Source organism: Protopterus annectens, chromosome 6.part0 (genome assembly GCF_019279795.1).
Source record: "Protopterus annectens isolate FY-2018-M chromosome 6.part0, PAN1.0, whole genome shotgun sequence".
Taxonomy (NCBI): Eukaryota; Metazoa; Chordata; order Ceratodontiformes; family Protopteridae; genus Protopterus; species Protopterus annectens.
In genome coordinates, this window is record NC_056737.1 from 937,449,292 (window position 1) to 937,469,903 (window position 20,612).

The following is a 20,612-nucleotide window of genomic DNA, read 5'->3' on the forward strand; positions in this document are numbered from 1 at the left end:
TCAGCTCGATGCCCAACCTTCAACGAAGGCACGCCCATTCATGCATGTCTTTCGAACTCCACTCAACCATGGGGAGGACATGCAGACTCCACACAGAAGGCGCTCCAGCCGAGAATCGAATGGGAGAACCTCTTGCTGTGAGGTGATAACGCTACCGCTGCACCACCGCGGCTTCCAGTGTGACCAGTATTACTGTATGGTACAAAAACATTGGGCACTAAAGGCAGAACAGTTGAGGAAGCTAGAGGTGATGGATATGAAGTGTCTGAGACAGGTGGTAGGATGCACACTGTTGGATAGACGAAGAAACAAGGTCATAACAGCAGAAGCCAAAGTAGATCCAATTTTAAGAAAGATCAAAGAGAACTAATTACAATGGTTCGGGCACTTGCAGGAAAGCAGAAAACAATCTGGTGAAGAAGATTTGGAACAGATGAACAAATGAATCCAAGTAAGCCAACAAAATCACTCCTGAAAAACAAATACAAGTGTAAGAAAACAGAAGATGATACCACGGCAAAAATGCATTTTGCCATAGTATCATCTTCTGTTTTCTTATATTAAAATTTGGAACAGACAGGAAGAAGGCAATAGGAAATGAGGGCATCCAAACAGGTGGATGCATTGTGTGAAAGAATATACGAAAAAGTCAGGCATGAGTGTCAAAGAAGGCTGGAAAGCAGCATTGAGAGAGTTGTCAACAGCTGACATGAAACTCTGACTTCATGTAGAAAATGGGAAAAAGGGGGTTGATGATGATCATCACCTATGTTATCTGTCGGTTATCCTTTATAGGCATCCTTAGGTTGGGATGTGTGTTTTATTTGCCTTGCCCTCTACTACCATGTCTATTTCTTTCTAAACACCCTCTTTACTCTGGAATTGCTTAATGCTTGGAGTGCCAGATTGGGGCCTTGTTGTTTGGTCACTGTTCCCTGAGGATAAGTCTCCCAGGTCTGCTTATTCTCTGGCACCTCTGTAGTATAGCAAGCCAGGGCAAGAAAGATCTGAAGGTGGCTTCAGCCAACACCCATTATATCACCAATGGAGTGACATATGAGTGAATGGATGTCAGACAAAGCCAAAATGGAGAATGTAGAGCTCTAGAGGTCTGGCTGGCCAGTGGACTACCTGCAAGCAGGAATCTCAGCTGTCATGCATGCAGTAATGAATATATTTTAACATCTACATTTGTGGTAAGTTCACAACTTTATCTAAGAAAATAAATGGCTTTAGTAGCTAATAAACTATATCATATGATATGAAATATTTTAGTGACTTACATTATTGTCGATGACCATTTTTTGTCTTTAGACTTAAAAAAGATATACTTCCATTGGTCAAGTCACTTTGCCAGGATGTTGACTATGAAGTTCGGTCCTGCATGTGTCGACAGCTGGAGAATATAGCACACGGAACAGGGTAACTGTTTCAAATGCTGCAAAATACTTAGCAGTACCAAGCAATTCTATTTTCTGTTAATGTTAAATTTTATAAATAAATAAGTTTTAAATTCCTAACATTCTTCAGTGTTTGCTTTAATGCTGATGATGATGATGGTGACTTGGGTAGATTTATCCCTAAATTGTTAAAACATTTGGTCTGAAGCTTGCCTAAAGTGCTTTGAACTCAGTTATATGTTACTTGGTACTATCATGTAGTTGTATTGCATCACTTTATGCATTGTACAGTATGTTGGGTTCATTTGATTCCTTGTTAGTGATATGCATGTTCAATGACCTGTACCATTGATCCTCATTGAGTGGAGTGGAGGGCAGACAGTATGAATTTATATAATACATTTTTATCTGTTTTCACTGATGAGTGTTTTTTCTAGAGCTCAGAACTGAGAGTTACAATGTGCATTGAAGACTTTTGTCCTTTGTCTTTTGAATGAGTACAGAATAATTTGGTTCCCTTTCTTGTCATTGTTTCAAACTTCCCTGAAGCCTCAACCTAATGCAAAAAAAAAAAAAAAAAAAAAATAGGCAAGCCCTCTGTACCTCTTTGTGGGGGGATATATCTATGTATCAACATCATGATGATAAAATTGCAGAGAACAAACATAGTTAGCCAGTACTGGTATACAAGTAGAAACTGCTTTGGTATTGATTCAAATGGCAAAAAGTGGTTGGGGAGTGCAAGATTAGGGAATTTATGACATACACTTACAGGAAGGGCCTCCAGTCTCTCGTTTGGCCCCTTCTTGCAATTAAGCTGCTCCACTGTACTCCCCTAGCTAGAGGGGGGGGGGATGCCCCTGAAGTTTACTTTTATTTATTGAGTTATTTTTATTGAACCAAAGTGTGAATATTCATCAAAATTACTTTTGAATGTGATTCAAAGTAAACCTAACGGTGATTTCACAGTAAACATACAGTGAACATTCCTTCTTTTTTATAATTCTTACATAACATCGTAGTTTTTTTAACTCTTTGTTAACCTAATGGGTGAGCTTATCCAGAGTGATCTTTCTCAGCAAGCTGGTCTATACAAAGTAAGAAAATGCCAAAGCTATGTGCACAAATGTTCCATCACCATCATACCACCAAAGTGGAGTGTAATATAAAAGTGCAACAAATCAAGATAACTGTTTGCAACACTGTTTTGGAGTACATTAACACAAGATGTACTTTACCTTTAGAGAGTAAAATCACCAGTCAAAGTACAATAGCAGCACATTGCACAAGCCATGATTTCAAAAATATCACACTGTAAACTCTTCAGAAGTTTTTACTACAATTGGACCCTTAAGGATAGCTTCTCATGGGAATACTAGACTGAAGCATCATGTTTCAAACCATTTCCATTTCGAATAAACTGCTCCATTGTAGTATGACACCATACAAGTTAGCAGTACCATAGGTGACAAGACTGTTGCAACTCCTTTTAGGTATACAAAAGAGATTTTCTTGAATCTGATCCAGCCATTGTGCATTGTGTTGTATCACAACATGTTGTCTAAAAAATTGTGATTTTTTTTTTATATCTGTTTGATGTTATGAATATGCATTTGTAGTACATTAAATGTTTTCAGGTTAACACTACATACTGCCCTTTCTAACTTGTGATACAGTTATGTATCACAATACTACTCATCGTATTTCTGCAGCAGTATTGATCAGTGGACATTGGCACTGTAATAATCTTATGTTCAGAGACACCAAAAGTGCTGTGCACATCAGAGTTTTAGCAAAGGACAAGAAGTTCGGCACACAGTCAGAAAGGATAGATTCCACAATTTTGGTGGAATATATTATAAGAAATGCTTTTCGGCTATTTATCAGTCATTCTTTGGAAGTGGCAAGGGAGGCAGTATTTGGATCTGTATCCTAAATACCTTGGAAAAGGTGTGGGATACAATGGCCATAGTTACAGTGCAGTTTCAAGTTTGGGGATCCACAGCTGAGACTATCTAATATGGTCAAAGAGCATCAGATATTGGCAAGGGAGGATAACACCCCCCACTCTTCCAGATGAGTCCTGACTTCAGATTTGTAATATCCTGAATGTATGCACCAAAGGATCTGCAAGACCTATTTATGATTATACTGGTTAGAAAATGCAGTAAGTAAAAAGCATCTAAGAACATTTTGTGTGTGTTCATTTGTTAATGTAATATAGTAGTGTATTCTTAAAATAAATGTGCAACAAATGTCAGTAAAGTAGGCTTGTTGGTAGAAGAGCCATCCATCTCTGTTCTTGAAAGCAACAAAATAATGAGAAGAAACTTTTTGATTGTAAAGATGGCAGACTAAGTAATGTATCAAGGGGCTAAAAATATTGAGTATCAAAACAATTTATTTTATTAAATGACCAAGTGGTTGTGACTTGACCATTGGTGTAAAGATTGTACTTAACAGGGCGTATAGTACCTTTGTAACTGATTGGATGTGCAAGCTTGTTAAAAGCAGTAATTATGAAGCTAAGCAGTGGATTTTTATGTATTAGGAATTTGTGTATCAAATATGTTACACAGTAAAGCTGTATGTGTTATAAACAGTATGTGTTTATTAAAATAGATAATTTGATGATGTTGCCTTCATTTGCTCTTCAACTATTGGTTTCAAATCTGAGCATTGGAATTGACTTGGACGTATACCAAAGCTGTAGGATTCAATATCTGAGATCCTACCTTACCCATGATGCTCCTCTCCTCCAGATCCCTCAGATCTTGTTTGCTGCATTTCGATAACATCGGGTTCTCTTCATTTTGAGCTCCTCGAGTGATTTCTTATATTTTCTTAGTTTTTAGATTTCACTGTTTCTGCTAACCTCCTTTCTTCCTCTTAGCCATTCCTTGTCAGGGAAAGAACAATTTTTTGGTTTCTTTCCTCAACCCTTCCCTACCCCGTCCCTTCTGTCTGAAATAGTTAGGTATAGTATATTATTATTACTTTATTTTATATATATATATATATATATATATATATATATGTGTGTGTGTGTGTGTGTGTGTAGATATATATATATATATATATATATATATATATATATATATATATACACACACACACACACACACACACACACACACACACACACACACACACACTTTCCTGTTTTTTTTTTTAAAAGTAGCTTTTTCTTGTTGTGTGTTTTTTGTGATGTCCTTCATGGATGCATCTGCAGTCATAACAAGTGGGTTGTCCTGTCGTCAGGCAGCCCTGCAGTCGGCCGGATTCCAAAGTCCGGGTCCGGCTTCGGCTGATGTCGCACTCCACCCGACGTCATCTCTGTTGGTCTTCGGGTATAAAAGCATCAGCCGACGCCATTTTCCTCAGTCTTTCTTGCCGCGTGGCGCCCGAAGCAGAAGCTGTTCGCAAGTGCCGGTCGGTCGGATCCAGAGATTACTTCTACCGAATTCTACTTCGAAGACTTCTAAAGCTAAGTACCCCGTTGGGGACTCTTTCTTGCCTCAGCCGATGTCAGAAAAAGTTAACAATTGTTTAACCTGTGGGAAACAAATACCTCATAAAGATTTCCACTCTTACTGTCTGCCTTGTTTAGGCCCAGCCCACGACGTAGCAGCCTGTTCGGCCTGTGCCTCTTTCAACCGACGAACGCTTAGGCGTCGGTCGGAGTTTGCAGAACAGTTTTTCGGTTCTGATTTTGCGTACATTATGCCGTCGGATCCTCCGACTACCCCCAAAAAACGCAAAGATAAAGACCGACACTCGCGGTCCGCGGTTTCGGCCGAAACCACGGAAAAGCAAACCGCGAGTGTCTCGGTTTCGGCCGAAACCGAGAAAACTGCTCAAAGTACAGCTGAACCTATTCTTACAACTGAGGCCCCTGCTACAACTCTTGAATCGACCTCAGAAATCTTACCCACTACGGTGGTTGACTTATCAGACACCATCCCCTTGGATGTCTCTACCCCAGCACGTGGTGCTGCTAGGCCTCCAGCTGCCATGTCCATTAAGGCCTTCGCCAGGGCTAAAGCAGCCAAGACTACTAAAACAGTGCCTGTTAAACCCCCCACATCCAGGCCCTCTTCTAGTTCTCAAATGCTTTCTTTGGCAGAAGATTTAATTTCTTTAATTAGAGGATCTCAATCTCACCCAGACAGGGCCTCTCAGCCCCCAGAGAAGAGACCTAGGGCAGAGCCCTCTGAGCCAGTGTCTTCTGATGATTCTGCTGATGAATCAGACATAACTGACCAGCCTGAGGCTCCCTTCTCCAATTTTGAAGATTCTGATGCTGAAGAATCCATTCCAGCTGCTTCCCCACCAGAAGAATTCTCCTTTGGGGAAACCTTGCATGCCATGCGAGAACAGTTCCAATGGCAGCAACAGGATTTTTCAGACTCCAGAAAAAGACTTAGGACCTTTCTGCACCTCCCACAGCACAGGCCCTTAGCTATACCTCCTGTTCTCCCTGTGGTGGATGATGCTTTCAATGATGTTTGCTCCGCTCCAGATTCTTTACCCCCAGCCCCTGCCAAACCAGACAGATTTTACAGGGTGCCAGATACTCATCACCACCTTTACAAGGCCCCACTTGCAGACCCAGAAACTATATCCCAGGGTCCCAAAGCAGTAGCCGCGACCACAGCTAAAAACCCTATTCCTTCTGAAAGGGAAGCAAGGTCACTAGACAGATGGGGTAAAAAGGTCTACACTTCAGCTACTCTCTCAGCTAGAGCTTTAAACTGTCAGTTTCACATGATACAATACCAAGAGTTTATGCTTGATCAGTTAACTAAAAAACTAACCACTGATGAATCTCTTGATAAGAAATATGTATTAGAGATGGTAAATAACTTACAACAGGTTAGCAACCATTCCTTAAAATGTGGCTATGATGCACTGGAGGCTTCATTTAGATCAGCCATGACAGGCACAGTGATAAGAAGGCATGCATGGCTTAAGGAACAAGCTTTACCGGATCATGTTAAAGCTAAGTTGCTAGATGCTCCTATGGACAAGACAAGTTTGTTTGGTACACCTGCCCAGCAGGTTATGAAGAAAATGGAAGAAAAGGCAAAATCTGTTCAAACTGTTAAAGATTTCTTGCAGGTTCAACCCCAAGGTTTAGCAGGAACTGGCCTGCCAAAATTGGTCCTTTCCTGACTCCACAAAATTTCAAAGGGGCAGGAATAGGCGTTCCAGAGGCAGAAACCAATCCAGAGGAGGTGCCTACAGAGGCGACAGTGGCAAGGTAACAACAGAGGCACAGACACAGCCACTGCCACTACATCAGCACAACCACAGTGACTTAATCCTAAATCCGCCTACCAGGGAGCAAATAGCAGCTCCTCTAGGCGGAAAGTTAACCTTATTTTCAAAGAACTGGCACTACATAACAAAAGACAAGTGGATTTTACAAACCATAGATCAAGGTTACCGGTTTCACTTCCAGACTTTACCAGTCAAAAGAGGAATGCCAAATCTACCTCCAAATCAAAAAACAGAGGCTCTACGCCAGATAATGGAGTTAGCAAACATGAGAGCTGTGGAAAGAGTGCCAACAGCAGAACAAGGAAAGGGGTTCTACTCCAGACTATTCCTAGTTCCAAGAAAGGAAAGAAGTTGGAGACCAATTCTCGACCTGTCCACCTTAAATACATACATCATTGTCCCAAAATTCAAAATGCTGACCCTACAGCAACTTCTTCCCATGCTGGGCAAGGAGTCTTGGCTGGTAACTCTAGATCTCAAGGAGGCATACCTGCACGTCCCCATTCGACCAATCTGCAGAAGATACCTCAGATTTCTTGCAGGATCAGAGCACTATCAATTCTCAGCATTGCCCTTTGGCTTATCTACTGCCCAGAGTATTCACAAAATGCCTGGCATCAGTAATCGCCCATTGCAGACTACAGGGAATTCAAATTTACCTATACCTGGACGACTGCCTGCTACAAGGGGACAACAAAAGCAAGCTGACAACAGATTTACAAAGGGTTATTTACTTGCTACAAGGACTGGGATACACAGTCAATTTACAAAAGTCAAGGCTGATACCATCCCAAACAAGGACATTCTTGGGCGGAATTGGACACAGTACAACAAATGGCATTCCTGACTACAGAAAAACAAAAAGAACTGCCTCTTTACTTCTTGGCACTAACAAAACTGAACAAGTTAACAGCAAGAAAAGTTCTGCAGGCCTTGGGCTTCATGGCATCATGCATAATCTTGGTCCCATTTGCCAGACTACATATGAGGAAACTACAGTGGTACCTAAAGAATTTATGGTCCCAACACAGACACAGTCTAGAAACAGAAATCCCACTAATTCCATGCTTAAAACAGGAGTTCCTATGGTGGGCTCAGGCATGCCAGTCAAACCCAGGCCTACCCTTTCGCAGATGTCAACCAAGCCAGACCATCACAACAGGCGCTTCAGACCTAGGATGGGGGGCCCACATGCTGGACAAATGCGTGCAAGGATTGTGGACACAGGATCAACTTCACCTGCACATCAATCTAAAAGAAATGCTGGCAGTAAAACTGGCAATCCAAAAGTTCAAACCATTTCTCAAAGAGGGCCAGTTGATGATAAGGACAGACAACACCACAGTCATGTGGTACATCAACAAACAGGGAGGCACTCATTCATACCCCTATGCAGAATGACCTTGGAGCTGTGGACCCTGGCACTCAGCTACAACATTCAGTTACAGGCAATATTTGTACCGGGAAAGACAATACTCTAGCAGACATATTAAGCAGAACCACTTCGGATGCCCACGAATGGAAGCTGCACCGGACATCTTCAAGACCATCTCGAAGAAATGGGGAATGCCACAGATAGACCTATTCGCATCACCTCTCAATCACCAGCTCAAAAATTCTGCACAAGGACATTCCACCCACTAGCATGGAAAGTGGACTCACTCTCCTTCAACTGGAAAGGCCTAACAGCATATGCATTCCCACCTCTTCCTTTGATACACAAGGTACTACTAAAAATCAAGGAAGAACGTCCAAGGATAATCCTGATAGCTCCAAACTGGCCAAGACAACACTGGTACCCACTACTGAAGAGCATGTCTCGAACAATATGTGGCCAATACCCTGATGCCTTTGATGTTAACTCAGAACAACTACAGCATCATACATCCAAACCTAAAACGCTGCAACTGACTGCATGGAACATCACATAGCAGCAGCTAATCCAGAACTTTCCCAAAGAGTTAAAGACATTATTCTTGAAGCACGCAGACCTTCAACAAGAAGGAACTATGCTGGAAAATGGAAAAGGTTTGTCATTTGGAGTACGGAAAGAGGAAAAGATGTGTCAAACATAGATATGCCTAACATTCTGGAGTATCTGGCGAACTTCTTCATTCAGGCCTGTCCTACTCCTCCATCAAGATACATGCATCAGCTATTTCAGCAGAATACAGCTTTGATCCACCTGTTTTTAGCACCCTTTGCTCAGGCAGTTCCTCAGAGGAATCAAGAATGTAAAACCTCCAAGGAAACCACCATTACCAGCTTGGGATTTAAACTTTGTGCTAGAAAAGTTGACACTATCACCCTTTGAACCAGCAGCAACAGCAGACCTACAACACCTGTCATGGAAAACTGCTTTCCTACTGGCAATTACTTCAGCAAGGAGGGTTTCAGAACTACAGGCCTTAATGGCAGTGCAACCCTTCCTAATCTTCCACCAAGATAGAGTGTCCATGAGGACTAATCCTACATTTATGCCCAAGGTGGTATCCAGAGTGTCTTTAAACCAGGCAATCCACCTACCTACCTTCTTTCCCAACCCACAAAACAGAGGGAAAGAATACTGCATACCTTGGATGTACATAGACAGCTACGCTACTACTTGGACAGAACAAAAATAGCAGAAAGACTGACCAACTTTTGTAGCCTATGCAACAGGAAGGGAAGGAAAAGCTATTTCAAACAGACAATCTCCAAATGGATAGGAAATTGCATACGATACTGTTACTCCTTCCATGGAAAACCAATTCCACAGAACATAAGACCTCATTCTACAAGGGCAACAGCCACTACCACAGCCTTCTTACGAGGAGTGGCAACCAAAGACATTATTGAGGCGGCTACTTGGACCTCCGTGCATACATTTGCCAAGCATTATAATTTGCCTCTATATTCCAGATCCCGAGCAGGGTTTGCCACTGCTGTACTGCAAGGGATCCTAAACACACCATAATCTACTTTTATCCTCCTCCCTAGTTGGCTATGGTATTCTACCCACTTGTTATGACTGCAGATGCATCCATGAAGGACATAGTACAGTTTTGTACCTACCATAAATGTAGATGTCCGAACTGGATAGCATCTGCAGTCAGGATTACCCTCCCTCCTTCCCTCTGTGGTACTCCTAGGGTGTTTACCCTCCTAATAGCTAGCTGTTGGGGAGTCTTTATGGTGTATTTGTTTGTATATATGTACATATATGCTTATTGTTGTGTTTACCTCTATCTATTTGGAAACATTGGCATCTATCCAAATTTTTAGCCTGCAAGAGGGCTACTGGCATCTGGGGCAAGAAACACTGAGGAAAATGGCGTCGGCTGATGCTTTTATACCCGAAGACCAACAGAGATGACGTCGGGTGGAGTGCGACATCAGCCGAAGCCGGACCCGGACTTTGGAATCCGGCCGACTGCAGGGCTGCCTGACGACAGGACAACCCACTTGTTATGACTGCAGATGCTATCCAGTTCGGACATCTACATTTATGGTAGGTACAAAACTGTACTTTTTCTTCTTTGGTATTACTGGCTTGTGATCTTTGTTGTTATGAGACCATGGCTGACTCTAAACCCGCTGAGTTTAAAAAATTTAGCACTTGTGGGCACAAGATCCCAATTTCTGATGCAGATGTTGAGTGTGTAGTTTGTCTGGGGACAGCTCATCTCAACTCTCCTTGCTGTATCTGTGCCAGTTTTAACCAGTGAACACTTATTGACCACCGCAATCAACTTATTTTGAAGGGTCTTCTTCCAAGTTCTTCCTCTTCAGCCACCTCTTCCAACTCAGGGGCTCAACCCCCCCACTAAGAAGCACGAGGATAGGAAGAGGTCCCCCAGCAAATATCACCACTTCGCAGATCCTCCCGCCAAAATTCCGAGGTCTTTGGAGCTGACTGCTTTGGCTCTGATAGTCATTCAAGCCTCCCCTCCTCATTGGAGCCGTAGTTTCTCTCCTGAGTCTGTGTCATCGTGACCTACGTCACCTCTCTTGCAGCAGCCTAGGCCATCTTCCAGGCCTGCTTTTGTGGCTTCATCTGATATGTCCTCCCATAGCCTCTCCTAAGCCAGGGTGGATAGCATGATGGTGAAATTCCTCAAGGCACAAAAACAGTTGGGGATCTTGCCTGCTCCGTCCCCTCGTAGATCAGTGAGCGACATCCCTGCCTTCACTCCTATTGCTCTTTCTCCGATCTGACCCCGGATTTCGGAGTTATCAGGTCTGAGCCTTCCTGGAGCTGAGACGTCAGATCCACCTGGTGCAGTCACCTCAACTCTGATGGTCTCCCTGACTTGCTCGGCTCTGACAGTTTCGGACCCTAGAAATTCTCAGAGCCATAGCTTGGATGCTGGGTCCGTGAGGTTGACGTCTGCTATGAAATTCTCAGAGCTGTCTCTTCCTCTCGGGACTATGGCACTTGACAGCTCAACTCAGAATCCTCACTCAGATCCAGGGGCGGCTGGGACTCCCAGAGCTTCCCCGTCAGCAGCTTCGGCTTGGTAGAGGTTCCTGGGGTGTCCTGATCTTTCTCTACTTTTGAGGTGATGGAGAGAGTTCTCCCTGCACCTAGAAGAGCCTTGGCTCTGCGTGTTTCGGACTCTGGTCCCTCCTTAGCTGCATCTGTGTCTGAGACATCTACTTTGTCCCCTCCAGGACAGCCTGCCCAGAAGGACTTTGTTTTCCATGTGGAGCTCCTAGAGTCTTCCAATACCTGTCCAGAACACCCCACTGAAGAGGTTCCCCGAAGCATACATGTAAAAGGAGACGCTTGGAATCCCTCACTGAGGACACCGATCTGAATGAAGGAGAAGAATCCCCCAGATCTCCATCTGAGGATGTCTCTTTTGGAGATATCATTGAAATTCTTCACCAGAAGAGTGGTTGATCTTCCAGCCCTAATCCAGAGGAATTGGTGTTTCTGGAAGCCTTTGGGTCTGGTCCATCTACTTCTTGGGTGTCACCCCCCAGACCCCCTTATTGACCTTGTGTCCTGCAGGGCGTGGAAGGAACCAGACACAGTAGACCCAATCCCTAAGCAGCCCAATAAGATCCTTAGTGCCCCTTCTGACGAACCGCATTGGACTAAAGGGATTCCAGTCGATGCCATGGTGGCTGCATCTGCCACCAGAAAGGAGCTAGCCCAATGGAACTCCACTGTCCATCCATCTAACAGGGAGTCTAGGGCTTTGGACAGGTTCAGAAAGCAGATTTACACTTCAGCAACCTTCACTTTGTGAGTGCTGAACTACCTGGCACGTAATCAGGCTACAGAGAGACTTGGTTAATGAACTCTCTAGCTCGGCCCCAGAGTTTGTCTGCCGAGGATCAGAAATCCTATTCCTTGAGAATGGCCACCCTCAAGTCTGTTTCCAACATGTCCATGAGGTTAATCTCGCATCCCAGCAGAGGGTGCCTCATGGGAGGCCGGATCAGGCATTGCAGTCAGATGCCACACCTGGATGTGGCTGTGTGATTTTTCGGAACCCTGAAAGGTGTCTTTTGTCAGTGTTCCCTTCGATGGATCAACCCTTTTTGGTCTGACAGTTAGACACACTCTCACAAAGTGAAAAGGATGGAAAGACCTTGTCTGCTGCCAGGATACGCTTCTCTACCCCACAACAGTCCTTTTCCAGGAACCAGCGTGGAAGTAAGAAGTTGTGATTCCATAAGTCACAGGGTCCTTTCCAGAATTCACCAGGGAGCCTTTCTCCTAGAGGCAGAGGGGAAAACGGTTATAATAGATGGTGCCCACATGGCAGAGGGGGTCCGATGAATCAGGCGTCTTGAGATTCTTTCTCGGACAGGCCAATCAGTGGTCCTGAAGGATTGCCCGACTGCTGTACTCTAGAGGCAGTCGAGGATGTTTGTCTGTACACCCAACAAGCCATCACAAAAGATTGTTGGATGTTAAAGTTCATATCCAGAGGCTATTCTATACCCTTTTCCCAAAAACCTTCCCCAAGTAAGATCCTCCCTGATGTCCCACCCAATCAGTGGGAGGATGCAGTGCCAGAGATTACGAAGCTGCTCTCAAAAACAGACATCCAAAATGTCCCCCCAGACCAGCTCAGATCCGGCTTTTACTCAAGATTCTTTTTAGTGCTCAAAAAAGACTTCAGACCTTAGACCCATTCTGGATCTTACATTCCTCAACAAGTCAGTTGCCAACTCAGAGTTCCAAATGGTCATGCTACAGTCCATTCTGCCCTTCCTCCAGAAAGACAGTTGGATGTGCTGTATAGACCTTCAGGATGCATACTATCACATCAAGATGAATAGGCACTCCAGAAGGTACCTCCAGTTCAGACTGGGAGCCAATCACTGCCAATTCCGAGCAATACCTTTTGGTCTCACCACAGCCCCCAGGGAAATTGCATCAAATTTTCATATCTTTTTCTAAGTCCAGATTAGGTAAACTAGTTTCCAAGGTTACGCTAGCCCATTCTATTACCAGTTGCAGCAAACTTGCTTATTCCTTCAAGGGCTTTTCATTACCTGGTTGTATTAAAGCCCTTTCTATCGGATCTGTTTCTACTTCTTCAGCCTTTTGGTCCAAGCTAACAATAGATGAAATTTGTGCAGCTGCCACAGGGTCCAGCCACCATACCTTTATTTCCCTTTACAAGCTGGATATTATTTCCAGGTCCAGTGCATCCCTTGGTTCTGTTGTGCTCCAAAATATCCTTCTTTGAGGGCCTCCCAAGTTCCTTTAGTAGCTGGAGACTTTATCCCATAGGTTGAAGAGCAAATGAAGGCAACAACATCAGATAAAGAAGTTATGTACTCATCATAAGGTTCCATCTGTGTTGTTGCCTCTCATTTGCTCTTCAACCTTCCCTCCCTCCATCCCCCTGCCTTTTCAAGGACCTAACAGATATTGTGTTTGGATAGATACTTCTGTTTCTCTTTGAGCTCCTGAAGAATCTTAACTTGGCTGATTACTTTATTCTAAGTAATGTCTCTTGCCTTTGGGTGTTTTGTTTATGTGATATGCTAGATTGTAGCAAACTCGATCTGAGGGATTTGGATGAGAGGGGCATCATGGGTAGGGGAGGAGCTCAGATGCTGGGGCCTACAGCTTTGGTATATGCCTGAGTCAGATCCGATGCTTGACTCTGAAACCAATAGGTTGAAGATCAAATGAGAGGCAACAACACAGATGGAACATTATTATAAGTACATAACTTCTTTTTAGTAATAGTCACTCTATAATATTCATCCTGGAATTCATAAGCATAATGCACATAGGAGTGCAGACACTTTGTACACTAAGTTTGCTATGCTGCTGTAAGGAATCAGTGCATAGACATGAATCATAGTCTTTAGGGATGGCATAGAAAGTATACCTGCTGTCTAAAATTGTGCACAAGAGCACATAGTACACAACTACACTGTGTTGTGGTAGGCAGTTATATACCCAGTTCTTCACTTATCCCAGTTGCAGACAAAGAACTGCGCCATTATGCTGTGCTGCAGGATAGTGTGGCATAGCACAGCAGAAATAACCTATCTGAAGTTGTTAATCTTCTTTCATTCCTCACTGATGGGTACGGTTCCGAACCCTCGGAACCGAGTCGGCCAAATACCAAGCTAGTGTACACCAAACTCTCGAGCCATGCTACTACCCACAATGCTCTTCATCCCATACCCCAGATCTCGTTTGCCGCACAGCCATATAGCAGCGTTTTCACCAAGCTCTAGTTTTTGACTTATATAAACTGTGTATTTCTCCAATAATTTTTCTACTAGTGTTTTTCTCATAGTCTAGCTCTACCCACAGGTATTCCTTTTCTTACCGTTGTTGGTATTTTCTTGCCTTTCCTTACTTTTTACCACCCTCTTGTTAACTCTTCTTACCATTGCTAGTAGTCTTGCCTTTCTCTCCCTCTCTCCTTTTGTCTGAGTGAGTGCTAGTATGTCGGAGAAAAAGGGTACTTTAGGTTTTAAACACTGCACATCGTGCAGTGGTAAATTACCGAACAGCGACTTGCATTTTAAATGCGTTTATTGTTTGGACGTTTCACACCTTTCTGCGACTCCCTCGTGATATTTGTGTGAGTTTTAGTCAACGGACGTTGAATGAACGGCGCAACAAATTAATTCTGAAAGGATTGCTTTCCTCTCCTTTCTCGGAGGCTATTTCTGCAGAGGTCTCAACCCCTCCAGTCAAGGACAAGAAGCGTCCCTGCTCAGACCCCTCTTCACCAGCCGGTGACAGGGGCAAGAATCATAGATCTAAGGCCTGTGGATCTTCCTCCGAGCATCAGCTCGCTGTGTCGGTGTCACCGATTTCAGTGCCGAGCGCAGTTTCCATGAAGTCTGAATTGTTGGTTCTGGGCTCGGCACAGACGAATTACTTCGGTTCCGACCAGTCTGGTTCTAGACACCTCGGTACAAACCTCACCTGTACAGACACCGGCTGCGACGACCTCGGATCCGATTTTGATTACTACCCCGATTGTGATGTCGGCTTCGAGTCCCCTCTCGGTACTGGCCTTACCGATTACGCAATTCAAATCAGAATCCTCGGCTCCGTTGAGTTCCTTACCACGGACCAGGTATTCATCTTCTGTGGATCCGTTTGCCGGACAAGCCTACAGTTCCTTTCTGGACCGGCCTGAATCCCCTTCCGGGATATCGGCTAGGTCTGCCAGGAGCGTGTCTGAAATAGACGGTGTTCGTCTTGTGGATCAGGTACTGACTGCAAGAGGAATCTCCAGACCCTGTTCCGCTCCAGGTGTTAGGATTTTTCCTCCTTCGACTCCTTCGTATTCTCCTGCTGGGGATCCTTCGGTTCCAAGGCCCCCTTGCCTGTTGCTTTCAATGGGACCCCTTCCTTCGGCACCGACTACTATGATGCCTTAAGCATCTAAGCCCTGGTGGGTGTCAGTTCTGACGGCATCCCACCTTACTCAACCCCTTGCTTCGGGGGTGGAATATTTGGTTCCGACCCCGGCACAGACGGTCTTTTTGGTTCCCGTGTCGGACCCGAGAGTTATATCTGCATCGAACCCTTCTCAAACTCCAGTCTCGGAGGTGGGCCATTCGGAGCAGGGTGTGACCCCAGTTCCGATTCAGTCCTCTTCGGTTCCGGGCTGCCATCCCTCTTCAGGTGGGCCCACCTTCCGGATTATGGAAAGGGCGCTGGCGGCTAGCAATCTCCCTCCTTCAGCTCCGCCTTTGACCCCCCCCCCAACTCAGCCATCGTCGGCCCTTAGCAGGGGACCACTAATCCAAAGCACTCCCCTTTCCAAGGCCTCTTCGCACATCCCCACCGAAGTGCCCCCTCGGAAGAGGGTGTGCAAAAGAAAACACATGGACTCACCTGAAGAGTCCCTTACTGAGGATACGGATTATGATGATGAGGAAGGTTCCCCTAGATCACCCCCTGATGATGTTTCCTTTGGGGATATCTTGGAGATTTTGAGTCAGCGGGGTGACTGGAAATCTTCCACCCCTTCCCCGGAGGAATTTGTATTCCTACAAGCTTTCTGTTCCTGGCCCATTGCTTCCTGGGTGACCCCTCCTGCAGATGAGTTGGTCAAATTCATCGTGCAGCGAGCGTGGAAGAGTCCGGATTCAGTAGAAGCTATCCCCAGGAGATCAGACAAGGTGCTTTCTCCTCCAGAGGATCAACCCCATTTGTAGAAAGGCTTGCCAGTAGACACTGTGGTGGTGGCGGCAGCCACAAAAAAGGACCTGGCTGAAGAGAGTCCTACTGTTCATCCGCCCAACAGGGAGTCATGGGCGGTGAACAGGTTAGGGAAACGGGTTTTTGCTGCAGCGACCTTTGCCGTGTGTTCACTGAATTTCCTGGCACACTTTACGAGACTCCAGAGAGACCTCATTTCCAAACTCTCTGGTAGCTTCGCGGGTCAAGTGTCAGATGGAGCACGTGACAAAGTGGCTTCCCAACTTGCCACCCATGAAGCGATTTCAAATTCCTCCATGAGGTTGCTCTCCCCATGCAACCGAAGGAGCAGCTAGAGCAGCAGGTGCTGGCGTGGTTGTCCGACGTCATGCCTGGATGCGCATTTCTGACCTGCCGGATTCCTTCAAGTCTTCCTTTTTGAATGCCCCTATTGAGCCCTCCGCTCTCTTTGGTTCTAAGGTCAAGGATACTTTGGCCAGGTGCGAGCAGGACGGAAAGACCTTGTCTGCCGTGGGCCTGCACTTCTCCAAACCTCAGCGTTCCTTCTCCAGGAACTAGAGGAGTGGAAAGTTGTGGCACAAGAAGTCGCAAGGTTTCTTTCGTGACGCACGTGGCGAGGACTCCTCCAGAGGCAGAGAGAAATCCGATGGTGGAAGACGCTCCTTTAGGGGCAGAGGGGGTTACCAAAATCAGGGCTACAGAGATTCTTTCTCCGGTAGACCCTATCAGCACTCCTGAAGCGTTGCCCAATTGCTTTCCTCTGGAAGCAGTTGGGACGCGTTTCTCTCTGCACCAAACAGCCAGGTCCTCCATTACCGATGATCTATGGGTGCAGAGAATTATCACCAGAGGCTACTACATTCCCCTCAAATCCTTTCCAAAACCTCACTTCTCCCTTCCCTACATACCACCCAGTCAAAGGGAGGAGGCAGCTTCCGAAATCAAGAAGCTTCTTCTAAAGCGAGTCATCCAAAAGGTCCCCCCAGATCAATGCGGATTAGGGTTCTACTCCAGACTCTTTTTGTTGCCAAAAAAGACGGGACTGGAGGCTCATCCTGGATCTCAAGTCGTTTGAACAAGTCAGTCATACATACCAAGTTCCACATGGTCACTATTCAATCCATCCTTCAATGCCTTCAGGAGGGTGTGTGGATGTCCTCTCTAGATCTCTGGGATGCATATTACCACATCAAAATGGACAAACGCTCCAGGAGACTTCTGCGCTTCTGGCTGGAAGCCAACCATTTTCAATTCAGAGCCCTGCCTTTCGGTCTCTCGACGGCCCCCAGTGTGTTCACGAAATGTCTAGCAGTGGTGACAGCTCACTTGAGACCTCATGGATTCCAGGTGTTTCCATATGTGGAGGATTGACTCCTCCCCCCCCCCACTGAGCGTCTACTGACCAGCGTCCTTTGCTACACTCTTTCTCTGGCGGAGTCTCTGGGTATTACTATCAGTTGGGAAAAATCAAACCTTCAGCCCTCACAACAACTGGAATTCATAGGGGCTATGTTCAACACTCGGCTCAGACTAATATCTCTTCCTTATCACAGGCTCTTAAGACTGAGAACACAAGTGCAAGTGATACTCGACCACAGGAAAGTGTCTGCAAAGGAAGTTCTGCAGGCTCTGGGTACCATGGCGGCAGCCATTCCCATTATTCCGTTGGCCAGACTTCATATGCGCCTGTTACAGTGGCTTCTTCAAACTCAATGGCTACACAATCATCATCCCTTGAACGCACTAATCCTCATCACCGATCTCTGCAAACAGGATCTCCTCTGGTGAATGAGAATGAACGAATGTCTTTGGTGTCGCCCCTTTCAAACTCTTCAGCCCAATGCCACTGTGACTACGGACACTTCCCTGATAGAGTGGGGGGCCACTTTCAGGGAAAATCTGTTCAAGGCACGTGGCCTCCTCTAGAAGTCGACTTACATATCAATGTTCTAGAGCTCAGAGCTGTGTTACTTTTGTTACAAGCTCTCCTTCCTCTCGGACCGATTGCTATCCATTCCGACAACATGTCTGTGGTCTGGTACATCAATAAGCAGGGAGAGACCAGATCTTACCCCATTTGCCGTGAAGCTATGAGAATTTGGCAGTGGGCGATAGCTTCCAACCATTTCCTGATTGCTACACACATCCCAGGGAGTTCCAATGTGATTGCAAACAGGCTGAGCAGATGCATCCTGCTTCCTCACGCGTGGTCTCTCAACCCGAGAGTGGCGGAAAAAATTTCAGCCACTGGGGCCGGCCTTGCTGCAATATGTTTGCCTCCACCTCCAATACGAAGTGCAGCAGCTACTTTGCCCTCTTTCCTCCACACGGGGAGTCCCCGAGAGATGCTCTGACTAATGATTGGCCCTCGGGTCTCCTGTACGCTTATCCTCCCATCCCCTTGATACCCTTGGTCTTAAGGAAGGTTGAGAAGCAGAATGATTCTCTTTGCTCCTTTCTAGCCTCGACAGGTTTGGTTTCCCTTCCTTCAGCAACACCTGCTCCGACCTCCTTGGATCCTGGACTTCCGTCAGGATCTCATTTCTCACCCCCAAGGGTTGTCGTCTCCAAATCTGACCATGTTCAAACTGACAGCTTGGTTACTCCACTTCCGTTAGTAGCCAGGCTTGAATTGAATCACTCTCTTCTCCGGTATGAAATATGATTTTGACCTCCCATAAACCTTCTACCAGAAAACTTTATAAAGACAAGTGGAAATGCTTTTCCTTGTGGGCACAAGAGCTGTCTCGGGATCCTGTCTCTGTTCCAGTAGCTACGGTTCTTCAATACCTGACCGATCTTTCCCTTAATGGGGCTTCTGCATCCACGATTCGGATGCATCTAGCTGCCATCTCCAATTTCCAGGATGGTTCAGACGGTATTCCTATTGTATCTTCTCGTCTGTGTAAGACCTTCTTGAAGGGGATTTTTCATTCTAGACCTCCCATTAGGCAACCTGTGGAATCATGGAATCTGTCTAGAGTGCTTCAAACTTTGGCTCTACCTCCCTTCGAGCCGGCTGCAACCTCTGATGTGAAATTTCTGTCCTGGAAAGACCTTGTTTTTGGTGGCGGTTACTTCAGCCAGACGTGTATCAGAGCTGCAAGCATTATGCATTGAGTCCTTATTTGATTTTCCATAAGGACAGAGTATCACTTTGCACCAATCCCACTTTCTTACCCAAGGTGGTTTCGGAATTCTCTGTTAATCAGTCCATTGAGTTGCCCGTGTTTTTCCCTAATTATACCAACAAAGGGGAATACTGTCTCCATTCCTTGGATGTCCACAGACAGTTACATTTTTATTTGGACAGGACAAAGTCATTTTGTAAGTCAGATCAGCTTTTTGTTGCCTTTGCAGACTCTAGAATGGGATCGGCAGTGTCTAAGGTTACCTTGTCTAAATGCCTTGGGGATTGCATCTCCTTTGTTTATTCTCTGGAGGAGGAATTGGCTCCTGGCTGCATTAAACCTCATTCCACTAGAGCTGTGGCCGCTTCTGTCGCCTTACATGCTAGGGCTTCCATGGATGGTATTTGTGCAGCCTCCACTTGGGCTAAACCCCATACCTTTATCAAGCATTACAAATTGGATCTGATGTCCAGGGGCAGAGCTGCCTTTGGCTCTATGGTTCTCCGGAATGTTCTTCCATGAGGGCCACCCAGATTCTGTAATAGCTAGGGACTCAGTCCCATCAGTGAGGAATTGAAGAAGATTAACACTTCAGATAAAGAAGTTATGTCTTACCATAACTTTCCATCTGAGTTGTTGATGATCTTCCATTCATCACACCCTCCCACCTTGCCCCGCCAAAGGCTCCTGGCAGATCTTCGGGTCATTTTGGTGTGTTAGGGTGTTTGCGCAGAGATGGCCTCTGCCTTTATTTCTGTTTCTACTATATGTTCTGCAAACTCGATCTGAGGTATGGGATGAAGGGCATTGTGGGTAGTAGTGTGGCTCGAGAGTTTGGTGTATGCTAGCTTGGTATTTGGCCTTCTCGGTTCCGAGGGTTCGGAACCGTACCCATCAGTGATGAATGGAAGAAGATCAACAACTCAGATGGAACGTTATGGTAAGACATAACTTCTTTTTTTAGTAAGGAATACTTTGTATACCTTACTAATTATGTTTTACCTGATGCTGCAGGCTCTGCCATCATGCATTTCTGTGGTTAATAAAGATGTTCCCCTCATTAAATATGAGGGCAGAGATTGGCTAAGGCTTACTAGCATACTCTGGTAGCAAAAGAATCTGGTGCTGAGATCTTACATTGCTGGG

At 45.3% G+C, this 20,612-nt stretch overlaps 1 protein-coding gene across 1 annotated transcript in view; it reads left to right on the plus strand.

The window, feature by feature from the left end:
• PPP4R4 (protein phosphatase 4 regulatory subunit 4) overlaps positions 1–20,612 on the plus strand; it is a 2,733,238-nt gene that overhangs the window by 827,049 nt on the left and 1,885,577 nt on the right. Inside the window, exon 7 of the mRNA XM_044073596.1 lies at positions 1,315–1,422. Within this exon, the coding sequence (XP_043929531.1) occupies positions 1,315–1,422 (108 nt within the window). The remainder of the gene's footprint in view (positions 1–1,314; positions 1,423–20,612) is intronic.